Source organism: Ranitomeya imitator, chromosome 9 (assembly GCF_032444005.1).
Source record: "Ranitomeya imitator isolate aRanImi1 chromosome 9, aRanImi1.pri, whole genome shotgun sequence".
NCBI classification, from domain to species: Eukaryota; Metazoa; Chordata; class Amphibia; order Anura; family Dendrobatidae; genus Ranitomeya; species Ranitomeya imitator.
This window is the reverse complement of record NC_091290.1, coordinates 143,684,348-143,706,606: the sequence shown is the minus strand read 5'-3', so window position 1 is coordinate 143,706,606 and position 22,259 is coordinate 143,684,348. Positions and strand designations below refer to the sequence as shown.

Genomic DNA, 22,259 nt, shown 5'->3' with positions numbered 1-22,259 from the left:
ACAGAAACATCCCAGCTCAGTCCTGTCATCTTTGACAATGACTTTGGTTGGCCAGGACAGAATGTTGAGTATTTCAATGAGCGAGACCACCATTTAAAAATAAACTTTTTGCTCAACGATAACTTGTTGGAAATTATGTACAGTAGATGCTGGGTACACAGCTTAATGAATGTTTCCTTCACAGTGCAGAGCATTTTCACACACAGTCTCAGTTCCTTTCTCTTGACTCACTTGGTCTGTGTCTCAACTGTTTCACCTTCCTTCACCGCAACCCAGCTCATTACCACAGTCCAGTTAGTTAAAGTCCTGTTGTCAACCCGCAGCTCCATACCTTTTTTCTTCTCAAGGGGACTAGCTTGCCAATATGGCCAGTATTTAGCTTCTCTCCTACTGACACCCTGGAAGTTCTGTCCGGGGCACTCTCTTCCAACTCACATTCCCTGTTCTGTCCTGGCCCGTTACCTCTCTGAGTCCTAAACTCAGGGGCATTCTGCTAGACGTCCTCTCTCAGGACCCGTCTCCAGTTGACCACTACTTTCCTTCTGTCTGTATTCCTTCCTCTTTACGACAGATCACGCAATCCACTGTCTCAATTTCCTATCGCTTCTGGACATCCACGTCATAATGTTCTTCTTACTGTTCAGACCTTTGGTCTGCTTCTGAAGCACACTGGGCCCTATCTGACGTCCTGACAGGAAACTGTCTCTGTCCCTTCGCCTCTCTTACTCTGGGCTAGTCCCAAATATTATCCCTAACTTTCCCTATTGTCGGGCAGAACACAACACCATCCCTAATAACACATCACAATTCACATTGCACATCATAACAACACTTTATGTTTTCACGGCAGAACGTGGGCAGTATGTCCATCTCCTTATAGACAGCCAGTGCTTCACAGTCTGTACTCGGACCGTTACACACTGATCTATGAATGCAGCACTAGTGTTATAACAGGAGAGCAGAAAGATGCCCTAATCAAGAGGTAACCTATAGAAATCCTACTAATGTCCCCTTAAAAATAAATTATAAAATTACTCTTGGAAACCTGGCCAAATTATGGGAAGTTGGCTGCTTACTTTTATAAAATGCCCTTAATAATGACACATTAGTCCTCGTTTGATTAAGACCCCCCCTACATGATCCCAAAACTAATAATGACAAATATTGTATGCACAGAGCCTGGCACCCAGATCTCGAGCCTGCAAAATACTGACTTTCCAGCTATCAAGTGTGACTAAAGCTAATCGGCCGGCAACCTAAACACACAAAGACATTGTGTAGGCTGATCTGAAAGCAGAAGGAAAAAGGGAAACATATTTCAGGAATTCTTAAAATGTTTGTATTGTTGTTTGTGGAACTGTTAGCCATGAAACTGTGTTTTACTCACTTAATTGCTCCGAGTCCGGCTTATATTATACACTTGTTGAGAAATGACGTTTCGCTCATTGCAGAAATTGCTAAAGCGTAACATATAATAAATGATAAAGTGGTTTGAAATAATCGGGTATAGGCGAGCGGGTGGGGGGTTTGTGTTAGAAAAATCTGCACCAACTGAGTCACTAAAACCTTCATGTTCAAAGAACTTTTTACTGGGCTACAATTTGTTAAGCGAGATTCCCTGACGGACGCGTTTTAGATGCAAATATATGTTTTTAAATCCTACGGAGTTTCTCTGTTAATGCGAGGGGAAAAAAATGAGCCCATCCAGTTAATAGTACCTGTGGGAAATATAACTATAGATCTACAGTAAATGGTGGTTGCTGCCATACTGGGCCCACCATGGTCCAAACGCAATACTTTACTCAAACAAAAGGAAAGCATTGGTAGAATGCTCTTGGCGAAAACTTAATGTAGGGTAAGATCAGGTGACAAAACTTCTGTGGCCTCAATTAAATTTTTTTAAGTGTAACTATTTCATGAATTTTTGTAAGTCTCAAATTTCATGAGGAATGTCATGCGTCTGGGTTTGAACCCTTGATCCTGTGACTTATAGTCAGCTTCTCTGTCTGCCGAGCCACAGCATATCTTATAGGTATAAGAATTTGGGAATCTCAAAGGCGACTGAAAAATAAGGAAAATATTGTGGTATGGATTCTAGATGTTATGGGCTAAGAGGCTAAAGTGGTACAACTGGTATGGGTGCCATTTTAGGTCACCTAAATTAATGGTCAATTTTGTTTGTTTCCACATAGATTTGAAAGGGCAAACAGATATGTAAACCACTAAACAAAAGAGCCATTAAGATAGCCCAAATTTTTTCGACCATGTAAAATGTTTTTTTTTTTCTTTCTTATGGATTTGATTGTCATACCATATTTCAATACGTTCGCTTATTCTTCGAGTTAGGATGAAATTGCCCCTCAGAACAAACCTTACAATGCTTGAATATGCACAGTCGAGCTCTGGGTCCTGGCTATCATTTTTCTCACGCCAGCAGTGGACCTCAGTAGGGCTAGCGGTGTGAACTTGTACTTACCACTGGCCCTTTTACTGATCGTAGAGTGTAAGCATCAGGCATTGTCAGCTGAAGCCGAGTCTTAGCAAAAAAACTGAACAAAAAACCTAAACATTATGAATTATTAGAACAGGCTCACAAGTGAGTAAGAAAACATGCTTTAAATGCCACCCCCAAATTTTGTAGAAATGCTAAAAAAAAACAATTAGAGGACCTTTCTCCAGTTTTCGCAAGTTAAACTGGTCATATCATGTAATAGTGGCTTACAGCGCATTAAAACATATTTTTAATTTCCTATCTCAGTTGGGGAGATTTTAGATTGTTCATTTTAGGTGATAAATTATGATAAGTCCAACTGGCGTTAACAGAGGTTTGTTTCTGAAGGCGTGTACTCTTTCCACTGCATGATGTTGACCAATCATAACCAGGAGGCATCATACAGGGGAGAAAAGAACACACCCTCTTTTGAGCAGCTATTGTGTAATCTAGATCAGTGCTGAGTGTGATTATTTATAAACATTTTCAGATCTCCTCTCAGGGCAGTCAGTGTGGGAAGAGGGAAAATAAAGCGGTGCTAGTTGTCAATACAAATAAGTGCAGGTCTGTTCCTCCCCCACACTGATACTGTTGTGAGATTAGATATGGTGTTTGCAATGACACTCAGCTCTGCTATATTCTTCATTTCTCCACACTAACTGCCATGGGAGGGTATCTGGAAGTGTTAGTAAATACTATCAGTTCTGATTTATACACAGCTGCAGAGACCTGGCAGAGCTGTGTGCCCTTACATTTCACAGGAAAAAGCATGTTCTTCTAACCTTCTTGGGGGCATATTCTTTTTTCCTGTGCATGATGCCTCCTTCTTATGATTGGTTAGTGCAATGCAGGGGACAAAGTACAAACCTCCAGAAAATAATCTCTGGTAACACCCAATTCGGCTTATCACACATTATAACCTAAACTTTACAAGCCAATATCTCTGCAACAAAGAAGAGAAATTTAAAAAATAAAAAATGTTTTAGGCTATGTTCGCATGTTGCATTTTTGCTGTATTTTTTATGCAAATCAAAAGCTGTTTTTACAGTACCAGCACAAGCTATGAGATTTCAGAAATTTCATGCACACACATTGCTTTTTTTCCCTGACTGAATTGAAAAACTGCTGCTTTGAAGGAAAACTTCAGCATGTCACTTCTTTCAGCGTGTTTGCAGTGTTGTTTCACTCATAGAAAGCAATGAGTAAGTGCAAAAAAGCAGTAAAAATGCAGCAAAACACGGCGCCATCATTGTGATTTTCTCAGGTTTAAACCAAAATGTCTTGGTCTCTTCACTTTAGAATGACTGTTAGGATTTGGATAATTTAATTAAATAAGGGATATGTGTTAAAGTGAATAATTGCCCGAGCAATTCATTGGACGAGCAATGTGTAAAACTAAACATTGCCTGGCCAATGTGTGATATTGAACAACGCCTGACCAACTCAATGGCCGACCAATGTGTAAAACTAAACATTGTCTGACCAATGTGTGATATTGAACAACTCCTGACCAACTCAATGGCCGACCAATGTGTAAAACTAAACATTGTCTGACCAATGTGTGATATTGAACAACTCCTGACCAACTCAATGGCCGACCAGTATGTAAAACTAAACATTGCCTGACCAGTGTGTGATCTTGAACAACGCCGTCCAACTCAATGGCCGACCAATGTGTAAAACTAAACATTGCCTGACCAGTGTGTGATCTTGAACAACGCCGGACCAACTCAATGGCCGACCAATGTGTAAAACTAAACATTGCCTGACCAGTGTTTGATCTTGAACAACGCCCGACAAACTCAATGGCTGACCAATGTGTAAAACTAAACATTGCCTGACCAATGTGTGACACTGCATAACCCATGACCAACTCAATGGCCGACCAATGTGTAAAACGAAACATTGCCCGACCAATGTGTGATATTGAACAATGCCTGACGAACTCAATGGCTGACCAATGTGGGAAAGTAAACAGTGCCCGACCAATGTGTGATATTGAACAATGGCTGTCCAACTCAATGGCTGACAAATGTGGCAAATTAAACAGTGCCTGACCTACAAAATGTACTGCTAATGTCTTAGGTAAACTATTCCTGACCAATTCAACTTTGTCCACTGTTTTTACATCTGTAATTACCGTATGTATTTTTTCATGAAGTTTTTTTGTTCAGAATAGTCACTAGTTTTTCAGGCATAAAAATCTTTTTCCACTAAATAATTTGATCAATTTTCCATTATTTTTCCAAAAATGTTTTATGGTTTCACCTTGTATTGTTCATGCTTGTATGGTGGAAGCAAAGCTAAACCTTGGGATCCTGAAAAATGTAGCAAAAAAGCAGCAAGAATAGCTCTTTGTCTGCAGCTTTTTTACTGCTAAGAGATCAGATTTTGGCTGCAGAAAAAAAAGCAGCAAAAAAAGCAACGTGTGAACATAACCTTATTCAGTTATGCAGTTACCTTTCCACGATGTGGCCAGTGTAACATGCTCAAACTACTGAAAGATCCTCTTTGAAGCCCATGGTGTTTTCAAATGCTGAAAAGTAGTGTGAGAAGGAGTCATTATGTAAAAGAGAAACAACAGTGCTTGCCAGTTAATTAATAAAGCCGGCAGGCCGACACCCATCGTAGTGATGTTTTGAGCCCCTACACAAATGGCTGCCGACTTGTTCGGAGCTTCAATGCCCACTGCCAGGGAAGTTCTGTTGATCTCAAGCAAACAGGAAACAGCGTGGACAATATTCCGTATCAGAAAATGAAAGGCTTCATATGGAGCACAGTTACAACAGCTGAGCTTAGGGGGGGGGGAAAAACCTTTCTGCTTTGCATTTAACTGAACCTGATACCGAGGAAATCTCCGCCATGTTAAATATTGTTTTTACTATGAAATTCTGTTTATTATCCTCTGAAATCACAGCCTGCCAATCCAAACACTTCTCAGCGTGATAAGGCCGCTGTCAAAAAAATTAACTTTTTTTTTTCCCATTTTTTTTTTATTTTATTTTTTTACAGAACGAGCCATGATGTGCTTACAATAATAACATGTTTACGGAATAATATATTCCATGCATTTAGAAATGAGATTACAGCGTGTGTAACTATACAGAAGGAAGCAAGAAAGAAAATAGACAAAGTGGATTCCCCCCCACGCTCACCGTCCTCACCGCTGGTGCAGAATGGGTCAATCTTCCCGCAAAGGGAATTTATAACCGCGATTTAAATAGTCAGAATATTAAGATTATTTATATCATAGCAAAATGATGCTCAGGTTAGAAGGTTGTACATGGTTGGAAGGTGAATCATGGACTTGATCTGTTGGGATGGCTGGGGCGTTAGCACATTTATCTACATTCCTGGGGAAAATGGAGGTGGCCAGGATTTCTTTAAAGGGGTTTCCAGGACTTCTATATTGATAGGATAGGTAATCTATAGGAGTTTAGTGGCGGTCGAGCACCAAACCCTCCAACGATCAGCAGGTCCTGAGCAGCTGGGAGTAAACAGTGCACAGACCAGAACACCCCAGCTCCATACACCATATAGTGGCAGTTCTTGGTACTGCAGCTCAGCTACCAAATAGTGGCCGTTCTTGGTACTGCAGCTCAGCTACTGTACACCATGTAGCGGCCGTTCTTGGTACTGCCGCTCAGACCACACTCACTTTAATAGCAGCCGGTCCGCAATATACAAGAATGACCACTAGACAGCGTATGCAGCTGTGGTATCCTCTTATTTATACGCCAATTACTTTCCACTGCCAAAGGACTTGCAAACATCTGATTTGTGGGGCTTCTGGATGTCGGACCCAAGCCAATCCGACCCTAAGAATAACTAATCAATATCGAAGTCCTCGATAACTCCTTTAAATCAACTGGTAAGAAAAATAGTGGAACCAATTACTGAAGTATGGGATGCTTTCAGGCTTGGACTGGCCCACAGGAGAACGGGAGAATCCTCCGGTGGGCCCCTGTGAAGGCGTGCTAATGAGTAGTGCTACTACACTTAATTTACAATTTCTATAAAAAAGGTAATTATTTTTTAAACAAGGTAGCCAAATTAATATCACATAGAAGCAAACATAAATTTGTGCACTAGAGTCACATTATTTTTGGATGTAGTTGAACAGTGGGCCCCAAGAATCGATGTGGTGGGCCTTTGCCAATCCAGTCCGACACTGGATGCTTTGACCTGCTGTCATTTGATGTCCTTAGACTGATGTACACATAAGTGATTCCACCCTGTATCTCACAGGTTAGGTCATAGATGGGATGTGGGTACATTTCTTGGTGGAAGAAGTGCATGGAAGAATTAGGTGACTTTCTGGCTTGGGTCACTGGAAGTCTTTGAGTAATTAGCTTCTTCAACAAAATTTGGACTATGTGCAATGTGTAGTATGACAGTGTGAATGCACAGAGTAATTTTGCACAATTTTGTTCAAAAGTTGCATTGATCGAAAACGTTGGTGTGAGGTGGTAGTCAATCATCAACAGATGTAGATATCTGACCATGAAGAAGTCGCGTAATGTCGTCTTTGAAACCAGCAGCTCTCCAGCTTTTTTTTAAATTACCGTAGTTTACTAACCACAAAATAAAATTATACAATATACACATTTGTATTCGTTATGATTGCACGCAATATAGAGCATACATGGTTAAATATAAGGTAGGGTGTTTACCCTTATTTATATCTAGAATGACATTTATAATCTACTAGATGGTGGCCCGATTCTAACGCATCGGGCATTCTAGAATACGTATGTATATAGCAGCCACATAGTATATAGCACATGCGACGTAGTATATAGGAGCCATGTAGTATATAGCAGACAAATACTATGTGGCTTGTGCTATATACTATGTGGCTGCTATATACATACATACATATTGTAGAATACCCGATGCGTTAATATAGGCCACGCAGTAAATAACACAGCCCACGTAGTATGTAACAGTGGCCACGTAGTATATAGCACGCAGTATAGAACACAGCCATGTAGTATATAACACTGCCCACGTAGTATATAGCAGCCATGTAGTATATAACGCAGCCCTTGCCGTATATAACACTGGCCACGTAATGTATAGCACAGCCCACACAGTATAGAACACAGCCCACATAGTATCTAACACTGCCTATGTAGTATATAGCAGCCAGGCGGTATCTAACACAGCCCACGTAGTATTTAGCAGTGTGGGCACCATATCCCTGTTAAAAAAAATAATTAAAATAAAAAATAGTTATATACTCACCCGGCGCTATCCAGCAAACCTCTGGCGATGCGCGCGATTGCCGCCATCTTGCATTCCCAGGATACATTGCGAAATTACCCAGATCACTTAGCGGCCTCGCGAGACCGCTAAGTCTTCTGGGTAATTTCGCAATGCATCTCTGGGACCGGAAGTTGGCAGGAGCGCATCGTTGGACGACGGAAGGTGAGAATAGCAGGTTTTTTGTTTTTTTTTTATTTTTAACATTAGATCTTTTTGCTATTGATGCTGCATAGGCAGCATCAATAGTAAAAACTTGGTCACACAGGGTTAATAGCGGCAGTAAAGGAGTGAGTTACCCGCGACATAAGGCGGTCCGTTACCACTGGCATTAACCCTGTGTGAGCGGTGACTGGAGGGGAGAATGGAGCGGGCACCGACTGCGGGGAGTATGGAGCGGGCACTGACTGCGGGGAGTATGGAGCAGGCACTGACCGCGGGGAGTATGGAGCGGGCACTGACTGCGGGGAGTATGGAGCGGGCACTGGCTGTGGGAAGTATGGAGCGGGCACTGACTGCGGGGAGTATGGAGCGGGCGCCGGACACTGACTGCGGGGAGTATGGAGCGGGCGCCGGGCACTGACTGCGGGGAGTATGGAGCGGAGCGCCGGGGACACTGACTGCGGGGAGTATGGAGCGGAGCGCCGGGGACACTGGCTGCGGGGAGTATGGAGCAGAGCGCCGGGGACACTGGCTGCAGGGAGTATGGAGCGGGCACCGGGCACTGACTGTGGGGAGTATGGAGCGGGTGCCGGGCACTGACTGCAGGGAGTATGGAGCGGAGCGCCGGGGACACTGACTCGGGGAGTATGGAGCGGAGCGCCGGGGACACTGGCTGCGGGGAGTATGGAGGGACTAATCAGACTGTGGCCGTCACTGATTGGTCGCAGCAGCCATGACAGGCAGCTGGCGAGACCAATCAACGACTTGGATTCCATGACAGACAGAGGCCGCGACCAATGAATATCCGTGACAGAAGGACAGACAGACAGAAAGACGGAAGTGACCCTTAGACAATTATATAGTAGATGGAATTTCCAAAAAAAGGATAACAGATTGTGTATATCAAATCATTTACATCATGTGAACCATATAAGTGGAAACATGGAACTATAAATATACAAAGTTCCTAAACTACAACTAGAACTATATCTATAGTAACTATTACTATTCAACCATTGAACACTACACATTATATTTTCCTCTGTGTGATGTCTTCAGAACAAAAAAAACAGACCCCTTACAATAATAACGGATCATTATAAATGTATAGAGTAAGATGAGAGGAGTTCCACCTATCCTAGATTTTACCAAATTTACCCGGACAGCCTCTATTTTGATATAATGTGCGTTCATATGGGATAACTGAGTTCACCAATTCAATCCAGGTTCTGAGGGAGGGACATGAGCCTCCCATCCACCGTAGTGCCAATACCTTCCGTGCCATAAAGAGCATCTCCCGTAGAAAAATCCCAACATAATGATCCCAATCCCAATCCCACACCCCAAATAAACAAACTAGTGACTCAAGAGGAACAGGAGTTGACAATAGGGATGTTAATAATGACGTCACCTCTTTCCAATATTGAAGAATGATGGGGCACCTCCATATCATGTGTGTAAAATCTGCATCTGGTGAGTGATATCGTAAGCATTCTGATGATTGAAATCGACCCATCCTAAAAAGTGGTGTCGGAGTCAAATATGATTGATAGATTATATAAAACTGGGTCATCCTGTTATTAATCGATGGGGACACCCTGAGTGGGGATTCTAGAATTTCTTCCCATTCTTCTTCTTGTACATCAGGGATAGCTCTCTAGCATTGGTGGCACTACAACTCCCAACACATCTTCTCCTGCACCATGCTGTACATTTCCTACGATGGTGGGTAGTAGTTTCTGCAAAATGCTGTAAATGGTCAGCTGAAACGACCAGCATAAAAAAAGGGGTTATTGTAATGTATGATGAAACAAAAGAATGCCGGTCCTGGTGACCCACAAAAAAAGGGAATGACCCGAAAAGTTCCAAATCCTCGACCTAAAAACACAATCCGAGAGTAGACAATCATCAGTCTCCAACGGAACGAACCCTTCGGTTTGGAATGTGTTAAAACAAGTTTACTGTACACTTTAGTCATATCAAGTCACGTGAGCCCCTCTATCTCTCGCCCACTCCTCGCCCCCCAGCCCCGTAAAAAGCTGCATACCATCCCCAGGCCCCGGTGCAAAGTTTTGGCTCTCGCAACAAGGAGCAGCTGGGCCAAGCTACCAGGGAATGATAATGACCTTCGAAATCTGCTGTTAGCTCTACAACAATAGGGAGATCAGTCTACTGGAAAATTGCGTTCATCAGCTAACTCTGCTCAGTTACTAATTGACATTGCCAAATATTTTAAGAACAATTGGAATGCACAAGGAAAAAAATGAAGATCTTAATCCTCGGGTTTCATTTTTTTTTCTATCCCTTGCTTTTCTCAGTCTGCTGAGATGTCTATCGTCGGAACGAGCGGAGGTTGTCATTAATCTGCGCGCTTCACTTGTCACTCACCCGTCCCTCGTTCCCTCTGTGCCAATAGCCATAAATAGAGGTTAAACTATATGGTTTATTAGGGAATTTTGTCCCCGGGTCTGAGATGTTCGGGATTTGTTTCATTTTAATCAATTTGCTGCAGCCTGCATGTGGAGAAGTGATCGGCTTTTACTGGGTCGGATCCATGAGTGTAAAGCAGCGCATGAATTTACTAGGAATCTGGGACATCATTAATAAAAAAAAATCTGTTTTTTTTTTCCGTGTCCTCAAAAAATGGACAGAAACAAAAACCACCTACCCCATCTGACTGGTCCATGGATTTGCAGTAGCCAGCTGTGGCCACTATGGAAATGACAGAGCTGCTGACGTCCGGCAGCATCCGCTAACAGGTAATCGGTGAAGGTGCCGGTTATCACGCCCTCACCGATCTGATATTGGCCATTAATACAAAAGTAGTGTCCTACCCTTAAAATGTTGTTTTGGTTCCAAAAATCAACTAGGCTTCTATTAAACCAGTTCCTGTGGAGACTTTGGCAAAGTGGAATACTCTAACAGTAGAGAATCCTTTACATTTTTTAGAGCTTCGTAGCCTTAAATATTTCTCTATGAAAATATTTAAAGGGTTTGTCCAGAGTTAGCTGAGACAGGAAAGTATAAAGGACCATTTACAAGATGACCAGAAACATCTTTGCCGGCCAGCAGCCGTGTACAAAGATCGTTCAGCAGGCAGAGGCTGCAATTGTTCTCAACAGCACAGGTCCTCTTTACACAGGACAATGCGCTGCCAAGAATAATGATCTTTTGTCCAATCCAAAAGATCATTTCACCCGACGAACAAGTGTTTTTCTCATTTGCAATTTGATGCATATGAAAATTTGCAGCCGTTCGTGACATATTAACACTTTTCTCCTGTTTACAGCTTGTTCGCATGGAGACCGACCACCGCTGCTCGACAGCAGAACATGTGCAGAACTTACAGGCTATTTTCTATTCCAATATTTTTGAAGCCGGCTAGGATCGCTGGAGCTCGCAGTTAAGGCTGGCTGGAATTAGGAGTAAACGCAGTGCTTATAGGTTAGACAGCGGCGGTGGTCGGTCTCCTAGGCAACAAGCTATAAACAAAAGAAAAGTGTTAACTCAAGAACGACTTTAAATTTTAATAAGCAGTAAAATGAAAAAGTGCTTGTTTTTACATAGAAAATCCATCTATCAATATTGTAATAATCCTTGAAGACATCAATGTGTCCTCCTTATATTTTGGTTCCACTTCCAGGTCAAAACTTAAAGGATTGCGTCCATTCAATAGGCTCCAGATTGGCATTTTCACATCTATTTAGATCTTGGCACTATGGAAGGCAACAAAAAGAAACCCACACACACAATCGGGTGAAAACATTTGACGGGACTGTCATGTTTAGGATGTGACGCTCAGGGTTCCCAGACTGTGCCGGTTACTCATATATAGCCCGCCGCCTCCTCCCTCGTCTGGGGCCTTCAGTCTTGTAAGGCTGCTTTACAAAGAATTACATCAGGTAACAAAAGGCTCTTATAATGAGACTTACTCAGGAGATCACTTGGAGAGCCGGGAAAAGCGAAGGGTTTATGATGAACTTATTCTGCTGCTATCATGTTAAGAGCACTAGTTAAGGAAAGGAATTTCATTGCTTAGGTTTTCTTAAAAAACATAGTTTCTCAGGCCCTTGTGACCCGGCTTTCTGAAGAAACACAAAGTAAAAGAAGTGATACCGACGGGCGGCTTCTTAAGAAGTCCTTCAGAAGTGGAGTTGAATTTTTGTTTGGGGGTTTTACTAATTCCTTCTATTTCATTTCGCTGGATATGTTTTATTGTCGCGTTTAATTAATGCTGTAGATTACACACTTAAAAAGCCGCAGTTCTAGCATAAAAAAAATGCAGTTTCGGAAAATTAGTCGTTAAAGTCAAATTTATACCCAAAGAGCCGACGCGAAGAATCATCAATATTTACTAGGAAAATGAACTTGGGAGACAAAGGGGGAGTACGGCGCTGTCCGCCGAAATTAACAAGGTCCCAGTACTGCACTTACACAGTAAATATTACGAGAGGGGAACTTTTCACGAGAAGCAAGGAAGGTGCAAATTTGTAAGAACTTTTTGAACTTGGTCCCACTGAGAGCAATAATGGCGGAGACCAACTACTGAGACTTTTCTAAGTGCTTCCAATGTCGTAATGGCTGCTCTCCGCAAAGCAAAGGGTACAATCACGGACTCACACTTTCTACCGCACCTTCTTCAGTAATTTGGGCAAATCTCTGTGACGGCAAACATCAATTATATCCAAGACAAAGGTGAACCTCTGGGCCGGTTTTAAGGGGTCGTGAACTTGGCAACGATGGAATACCCAAGAGTCAACTAAACCTACCCAGTACCATGTCGCAGTGTATGGTGGAGTCATTGGAAAACTGAATGGTAGAATTATGTGGGAACTATATAGCGGTACTATGTGAGTTCTTTAAATGGGTTGTGCAATACTTGACAGCCCCTTATTAGTGATGAGTGAACGTCCTCGAATAAGGTGTTATCGGAGCATGCTCGTGTGCTAACAGAGTGTCTTCGGCGTGCTCGAAAAATATGTTCGAGTCCCCATGGCTGTTCGACAGCCGCAACGCATGCAGGGATTGTCTGTTTGTTATGAAATCTCTGCATGTGTTGCCGATATTGAACAGCTAGCCGCAGGGACTCGAACATATTTTTCGAGCACATCGAAGACACTTGGTAAGCACATTAGCCTGCCCGGATAACACCTTATCAGAGCATGTTCGCTCATTACTACCCCTTATCAATTGCTCCCCTGTATAAATGCATACTCTATGTTTACCACCTGGACCAGTGCCATTCCTCCATTCTCTGTGCTATGTCTCCTAGCGGTCTTGTGGCTGCTGCAGTCAATCAGCAACCGTTGATTGGCTGCAGCCTTCACTAGTCTGTCAAAGAAGAAGACCACCGGGAGACACAATACAGAGGCATTTTCTTTATGGAAGTATTATGTAGACTGTATAGAGCATTGTCAGCGCCATATTATATTTACGATATATGATATTATCTTGGTACCATATGGCAGTATTATGTAGATCACACTTGGCATTGTCTTGGCAATATAGGGTTGTATGACATAAGCTACATGCGGTATTATCTTGGCGTTATATGGCAGGATTATGTAGATCGCACTTGGAATTGTCTTGGCAATATAGGGGTGTATTATTTATGCTCCCTATGGCATTATCTTGGCGCTATATAGCATTATTATGTGAACCATATTTGACATTGCCTGGCTGTTAAATGACTGAATTATTAAGCAGTATATGGAATTATCTAGGTACCATATGGCGGTATTATGTACACTGAAATTATGGTGAGAATAGTGGCTAAATATATTATTTGCGGGGCTCCATTGTGGTTGTTGTTTCTATAAGCAGTGGTCTCATTTTTTTTCCCATTGCATGTAGTATATTTTCTGGTGTTTTTTTGCAGCATTTTCTTTTTTTGCATTGTGGCTTCGCAGCTTTCTGCTGTGTGTGAACCTGTCCTATGACGTCAGTCCTAGAAATGTGGACACACATCTATTATTCAGGACTTCAGTATTGTCCTTGGCATGGAGGACCTGACCTGACCCCGCCATGATGCCCTTTATAGATCTGTTTGAGATTATCCATCTCTCATTTCTCTGAGGTCACAAGGGAAGGAGTGAAATCTCCAGATGTAAGACCTATGACGAGGGTCTCATAGTGACCCCCGATCTATAGGAGCAGCCGCCACCATTCAGGGGACGCTTGTACTTTTCGTGTTGGGTTTGATCCTCAGCTGTGAAGTTCTGCATCCGTGGGTTGTCTGCACTTATATAAATAGCAATGTATACAAGTTATGTAATAAAGGAGCGACGCGAAAACAAGACGACGTGTAAAGAATATCTCTGTGCATATGGTGCAGCACTGGGGGTCACTGAAGCATATGGTCCCCTGGTGGGATACATGTATGTATGTATATATATATATATATATATATATATATATATATATATATATATATATATATATATATATATATATATATATATATGAGTAGAGAAAGCTGCATGGAAATTAGACAATATCCTAACCGGTGTTGTACAGCGTCCACACACCTCCATTCCTGGCACGACACGGGTTACACTGCCGCTCACCTCTACATGTGGATTATTGCTAATATATTTTACTGCAAGTCATAGAAATGTATTAAAATACACAGATAACATCAGGAACACAGCGGTCACTGAGGTGTATAGGGACCAACCATCATCCAATCCCTCTAATGTCATCAGATAGATGTGAGATAGATAACAGATAGATGATAAATAGAAACATAGGAGATAGATATATAGATAGATAATACATAGATAATAGATAATAGATTATAGATAGATCATTGATAGATAGATAATAGATAGATGATAGATAGATAGATAGATAGATAGATAATAGATAGATGATAGATAGATAGATAGATAGATAGATGATTGATAGATAATGGATAGATAATAGATAGATAGATAATAGATGATAGATAGATAATAGATAAATGATAGATAATAGATAGACGATAGAAAGGTAGATAGATAGATGATAGATAATAGCTGATCAATAGATACATAGGAGATAGATAATATATAGATAAAAGGTAGATAGATAATAGATTATAGATGGATAATGGATAAATAGATAATAGATAGATAATAGATAATAAATACAGATAGATAAGAGATAGATATACAAGATATAGATAGATAAGAGAGATAATAGATAGATATGAGATACAGTAGATAGATATGAGGTAGATAGGTAGGTAGGCCTTTAAAAAAGCCTTTGACTCAGTGTGGCACCCGGGCCTATTTCTAAAACTGCTGGAGAGCGGAATAGGAGGAATGATACATGATGTCATCAAAAGCTGCTACCCTGAGAACCGCTGCAGCGTGAGTGTGAACGGTAGATTTCCAGCAGAGCCGCAGAGTCAGACAGACGTCTATATCACTGAGCGGCCACCACTCTGGACTCCTCCACAGCACAAGGTCTCACACTCCATGACACCCAGGTGAAATTCCTGCTTTATGCAGAGGATCTACTGCTGCTGTCACCAATCGAGAAAGCCTCCAATACAACCTGAAAATCTTGGAAAAATTCAGCTCCACGTGGAGAACTACTGATCAACCCAAAGAAAAAGCAACATCATGGTGTTTCATAGGAAAAAGCCAAGATCAGACCAGCACCCTCCATTTGTGCTAATCAACTGTACTCTTATGAGAATGGACTGATACACTTACCTGGGCCTGGAAATTCACCAGTCAGGGAGCTTCAATCAAGCCATAGAGACCCTGAAGGACAAGGCCCACAAAACCTTCTATGCTATGAAACTCTACCAACTGAAGCCATCAGTGAGGGTCTGGCTATAAATCACTAATGCCATCATCGCCCCAATCCTACTGGGGCCCTCACACATACCCATACCCAGACTGGTCAATGTTGGATTCCAGCCCATCAGAAATATTCCACCTGCAATTCTGTAAGCCTCTTCCCCAGGTCCATTGAGGCACCGCCAACAGTTCCTGTCGGGCTGAGCTGGGCAGATTCCCTCTACACCTAGCAGTTCTGAAGAGGGTGCTGTCATTCTGGGCTCACAAACATAGTAGCAATCCAATCTCCCATTACCATAAAGCAATGTTACATACAGATGGTTCACCTGAACCAGGACACTTGGAACAGTTCACCCAAATCCACCCGGACTAAAACCCCAATCACAGCAGTTTGATGAAAGCCAGAATCAGGAAGATAGTAGACGAGGGCCAGGAGAGGTATGTCCGTGAGTGGATGAACAATATAACTGCCTCACAGAAACTGTTCATGTCCCAGAGTCTACAGAGAGACTACAGACTGGCTTGATATCTGGAGAAACTCTCAGACCCCAGAGACCGCTAGATCCTGAGCCCGTATAGACTCAGTGTTCATAATCTGGCTATCGAGTCTGGCCGGCACAGACAAAGCTTCAAGTCCCAGGGAGGACAGTCTGTGCCCACACTTAGACCTGGAGGATGAGAACCACTTCCTGCTACTCTGCACCAAATACTCAGCAGTGAGGGACACTCACTTCATGAGACTCTCCGATCTCTTCCCGGATTTCAGCTCCATGAATGGGGAAGAGAAAACATTGATCCTGTTGGGAGAAGAAGAGAGCACAGTGGAGAGAGCAAGGCAACATGTGAGCGCGGGGTAGAGAGCAGCGCAGTATGTGAGCACGTGGGAGAGAGCAGAGCAGTATGTAAGCACGTGGGCGAGAGCAGCACAGTATGTGAGCACATGCCATAGGCTGAAAGAAGGACAACCATGATATACCATGCAATTCCATAGCCCCCACCCTGGATGTGCCCCATCCATCGTTCCTACAGTCCCTATCCCTATTCGCTACTGTACATGTGCTTTTGAAAAACTTTATTTGGTCCTGCCAATAAAACTTCTTTAAATTTCAAGTTGATTTAGATAGATTGCTAGGATGCCTCCATCTGTTTTAACTTTGGCAGTGCACATGTTATGGATCTCCCCTATTAAACCGGTTCCCACTTCCCTCCACTTTGCCGCTTCTGCCCCTCATCACCTGTCACGCTCTGCTTTCAGATATCACCAACGCTCTTATTTTCTAGACTAAATGCCTGATTGCAAAAATCAATGTTGCTAATAGTAACAGGTTATTGTGTTATATCTTGATTTCCTCTCTCGTTAGGTCTGCAGGATGATTACAGTATTAGTAAAAGGCCCTCTCCCCCTTCCACAGAGGGGCAGTGACCAGGAGCAGCCGCTGTACAATCCATAGTATAGATCCTGTAACATTGGACAGACTCCCGCACCGGTCGGTCGGAGACTACATATTGCACAGTAAATTACCAACCATCTGTTTGTCTTCATGATGCCTGGAGGGCTCTTTGGAAGGTTCTCTGCACTTCGTTTTACAGTTACATACATGACAAGCTATTAACACGGCATATACCTTACCTCAACATCTTCAGTCTGGAGGTTATTGGAGCCTTTGGGGTTTATAAGAAGTCATAAATAATAATGGATAGATAAGGCAAGTGTTACATTGAAATATGTACTGTAGGATCATATATGAGGATAAGAGGGCCAAGGACCTGGTGTCAAGATGTGGTTTCTGAACATCAATCTCTGGGGACCATAGTCACAGGAGTCTTGTAATTTCAATGCACTTCCTACATGACTGTTTGCTCCTTTATGGATCATGTATGGAACATCTATGGCTATGGTGGTAGAGATGACCAACTTCTTGAGAAATCATACGTAACTTGTCCCTCTCGTGTCCCAAGCTACCAAACCAGACAACGTCTCAATAGAGGATGTGTTGTATGGCCCCTTTGTATAAGGCAGGATTCCTAATTTCAATCTAAGTAAATCTGTTTCTGCCTTTGTGAATGTTATGTGCTTTTATGTGGTCTCAACGACACCACCCATGTCTAGTGATTGAGTCTGGTATGACAGCTGGGTTAAATTGAATTGTATAAGGCTGCAATGTCACACAACTACAGATGATCAAATAAATTCAAAGTACCATGGTCCATCATCCCCAAAAGTATTCTGTGGACGCCCAATGGGAGCCTGCGAATCACCTCCTACCCACTGGAACTCATGGCGCCTCTTCTGATTTGTACGCCCGATAAGAGTTTATCAAACATGACCTTGCGCCAGATCAAGTAATCAGAAAAGGAGCAAGGGATGTTGGCAAATAGGAGGTGGTTCATGTTAATTCGGAGACACAGACTACTGACGTGGATGCTGGACCTGGTATCTGTGAATATATTCTCCCATCTCTACACAAGTTATGGACAGTTTAGGTACATTTTTTGAGAAGAAAGTAGCCATGTCTCTCCAATCAAATACAACCCCTTTAAAGAGTTGTAATTTACTAATAATTTAGAGGACTTTTATATTATTTCACAAGTATCAGATAAGTAGATTCTTTACCTGAGGAAGAGGGTGATGAGGGGTGCGGGCTGTCTTCCTGTGCACTTCCGGCTTGGGAAAGGGCACCACCCGTTCCACTCTCTTCAGTGATGTTAGATGATCCTGGGGTGGTGGATCGGCTCATGGATTGAGATTCTTGATCGCTCCCTGATCCCCGTCGTTCTTCAAGGTTCACTTGAATTGCCTCTTCTTCGGCCTTTCGATCTCTTTTGTGGACTCGCGAGTGCACAACGACCTGGTGATATGTTCGGAAAACTCTACCACAGTCAGGGCATTCGGTGGGCTTATCTTTCACGGAGCTGTGCATGTTGTACTCGAGCCCCTGGTTGAGGCCATGCGACAAGAAATCTCTAGTGCTTTCTAAAAGTTCAAGTTTTGATGGCACGTCTCTCTGATTGCAAATTTTAGAACCGTGAACTAAATCAGATTGTATTTTCTGTTTGGAGCCATCTGGTCCTACAATCACATACTCTCTCTTGTCTTTATCAAATAGAACTCCGGCGTTTGCTAATGAATCTTCATGGTTACGCTGGATATGCTGTTCTTTAGACAGGAAGCTATGCTCCATTGCCATTCCTCTGGCCATTAGTTGCCAGGCCTGGTAGCTGTTTACTGGATCCATCTCTGCAGCCTTGGCTGCAGCTTGCAATCGTTCAATGCAACTGGATTTCAAGGGAGGTACCAGGTTGAGAGAGCCAAGTAAAGAATGCTTATCGCTTTCGGACATATTATGGGCCAAGCTCGCAATCGGTGACAGCAGCTTACCCAGGACTTCCTTGTCTTTCAAGTCTCCTTTGCTGTACACATGACCATGTTCACTCAAGCTTGCTTTTTCTGATGGCATGAAGCCACTCTGCAAACATGATATATATCTGGAGTAGAGATTTGCATGGGAATCTTGAGAAACACTACTCATGGAGACTGGCACCTCGGCTTCGCTGGGGGATTTGTTCTTTACAGACAATTTGTTTAGGTGAACTTTCATATGGTTCTTCAAGAACCAAGGCTCCTTGAACCGCCTTCCGCATATCTGACAACAATGCTCAAAAGAATCCTTGTGTTTTCGCATGTGGCCTTTCAAGAACCAAGCTTGACTAAAAACCTGTCCGCATACCTCGCAGCGAAACTCATTGGCTGCCTGTTCTCCATTTCCGCTGGACCCTTGACCTTGAACAGACTCCGCTGTAATGTGAGCTTTCTCGACATGACTAATCAATTCTTCCTCTTGAGAAGCAGCAAAATCGCAAAGAGTGCACTTGTAAGGCTTGTGCAAAATTCGGATATGTCTATCAAGTTCTTCGCGTTTCTTAAACTTTCCTTTGCAAAAAGTGCACCTAAATCCAGTGGTAGGTGCTATTGCTTCGTCTTGAACGACTGAAGGTTTGGGTGAAGGCGCCTTGCTGCAAACATCAGATGGTGTGTTATTCGGTTGCACAGAGTTATGACAATTAGATAGTGGAGATTGCTGTAAGTGCTGCTGTTGGGGTTTCACATCAAGTCGGGGTTGGAGAAGGCTGCTCTTCAGCTGTTTGTCTCTCAGTATTGCTCTTTCCTCCAGTTCATGCAAAAGTCGGTTTTCTTCCCTCACCCTCCCCCGACCCTTGCCAAGATTACCAAGTTTGTGTGTGCGTAAATGAATCTTCAGGTTACCTTTCTGCGCTGCTCTATGGTCGCAATACGGACACTTAAAGGGTTTTTCACCCGTGTGGGTACGCATGTGGAGGGATAAAATACTATTAAAACGGAAACGTTTGCCGCAAAGCGGACAAGGGTACTTTCTATTCTTTCTTGCGTCGTCCTCAATATCATTCATTTGGGACATAATCCCAAGGTTTTGTCCATTTAGAAACTGCTGAAGGTCTACTCTTCCATTTAGACCACCATCTACCTCTCGATTCAGTTGGTTGGCCAACAGAGCCATCTGACTGCTGATTGGTTGACTTGTCATTGACACATGACTTTTTTCGTCGATGGGTGTAGCTCCCAACTTGTCCTCTGATTTTTGACGGTTCTGTAGTTCTGGGAAGGCGTGACTGAGCTGGGATGTGATCTGATGCAGTTTCTGACTCATTGAATACTGGCCATTAAGCAAAGAGTTATTGAGGTGAGTGTCAACATCAGGCACAGCCGAAGATACTCCAAGGCACAAACTAGCTTCCTCCATCCCTACAATACACAAAAAAAGCACAGGGTAAGAGTGACATTCATAGATTTGAGTATAAGAGGACATGAACATACTTATTTGTAAGAAATAAAGGGACCAAGGATTGATGATAGACAATAAAAGTTGGAATCTATGGATGCAACCAATAGATAAACACACAAAAGCTTCCAGAGTCGTCCTACGACTAATTCCACCATATACCGGTAATTCAGAACAGCATCAATGTTTTCTTTTTCTTTTGATGCAAAAGAGGCACAAAAAATGAGGTCAAGTAGCCAAACTCAATACTTTTTTTAAAAACACACCATACCATCAAGCCTGTCAAAAGACTATATAGAAGTTTTTCTGATGGCTACTATGTTTTGCCATTGGGAACAGAGTGGCAGCCTAATGGGTTGGTAGATTTGGACAATATGCATGCTTTCCAACTTTTAAATAGCCATTCCAACCAGATCAACATGATCCAACCAGTAATGTCCACAATAAAAACACAGAATGCAAACCCTGGACAATGTTTGGAAAGGTCTGCCCCCTGATCTTCCATGGAACGGCCACAAACCTGCCAGAATACAAACACCTTGCATGAGGATGACTATCGCATCCCATCGAAACCTGCTAGAATACAAACCTTGCATGAGCTTGACCCCAAGATCTTCCCAAAAATGCCCTCGAAACATCCAAGACATTGGGCCCTTGAAGTTTAACCCATGGGTCAATCCCGTAAAGTTTGGTCAATGGTGTCATGTAATAAGTGTAATATACTGATATACCTTGTTACATGCCCAAGCTGACAGTTGTCCATGCTATCAACAATCATTGGAGGTTTTTGTGTTGTCTGAATATTCTAAATTTCCCATATGAGGTCGCGCGAGCGCCGCATTGTCCTTCAAAGCTTCGGCCACGTTCAGCACTTAATATACACACATACAGCAGTTAATATACAATGAAATATAAAAGTTTGGCTGTTATTTGCCGAGCCCACAGACCGTCTCTGGCATACAATAAAACATGATAATGTTTTGAATAAAAATAAAAGGACAAGCTTTCCAACAATAAAAAGGATTTTGCCTTAGTCAACAAAAAGTGCAGTAATATCTCATTAAGCTGATTAGTATGCTGCTTAGGAACAGTACTAGGTGCTGTAACACATGATTATAATCGTAAAAATCCTTCAGTGTTTGCAAGTAAGCATTAACGAGGTATATTAAATTTTAAGGAGACTGACTAGCGGATCTGCAAAACCTTCAAGATTAGGATTTAACCCTCAAAATATTCATAAAAAAATCTTTATGGCAGCGACATATCAACATGGAGAAAAGCAAACTGTTATTAGACCTGTCATTACCAAACCGATACTGTGTGCAAGCGGGCTAAAAACAGGCGAGGATCTACTAAGACCCGAGTACGCCACCCTGCTCCCAGGAAGAATTTTAAGACCTTACAAGTGTTTGCGGATTACGGCTCTTGGCTTAAAGAAGAAAACAAAGTTCTTATTTCTTTATATATCTAAAAAAAATGAAAAACAAATCCACAATGAATAGAATCCAGGAGAGAGTCCCTTTTGCTGTTGATCCCTGACAGGGTGGGATAAACAAGCTCCTGTTCAAAATGGCTGTCATTCAAGTTTAGATGTATTTTGCACTACATATAGTGCCGTTTCTGATGGCAGAAGGGTAAGTCCTACAAGGTGAACTTTGATCTTGATTTCTGTTCATGTCTTCTTTTTAACCTCAAATAGCCATTAATTACTAAATTTGATTGGCCAGCAAACTC

General features: G+C 42.4%; 1 protein-coding gene across 6 annotated transcripts in view; it reads right to left on the bottom strand.

Moving 5' to 3' along the window:
- Positions 1–22,259, bottom strand: part of ZNF536 (zinc finger protein 536) — a 626,001-nt gene that overhangs the window by 320,543 nt on the left and 283,199 nt on the right. For all 6 annotated transcript variants that reach the window (XM_069739303.1, XM_069739304.1, XM_069739301.1 and 3 more), the window contains one exon: positions 18,323–20,488. In XM_069739303.1, coding sequence (XP_069595404.1) covers positions 18,323–20,486 — 2,164 coding nt within the window. In that variant the 5' untranslated portion in view covers positions 20,487–20,488. The remainder of the gene's footprint in view (positions 1–18,322; positions 20,489–22,259) is intronic.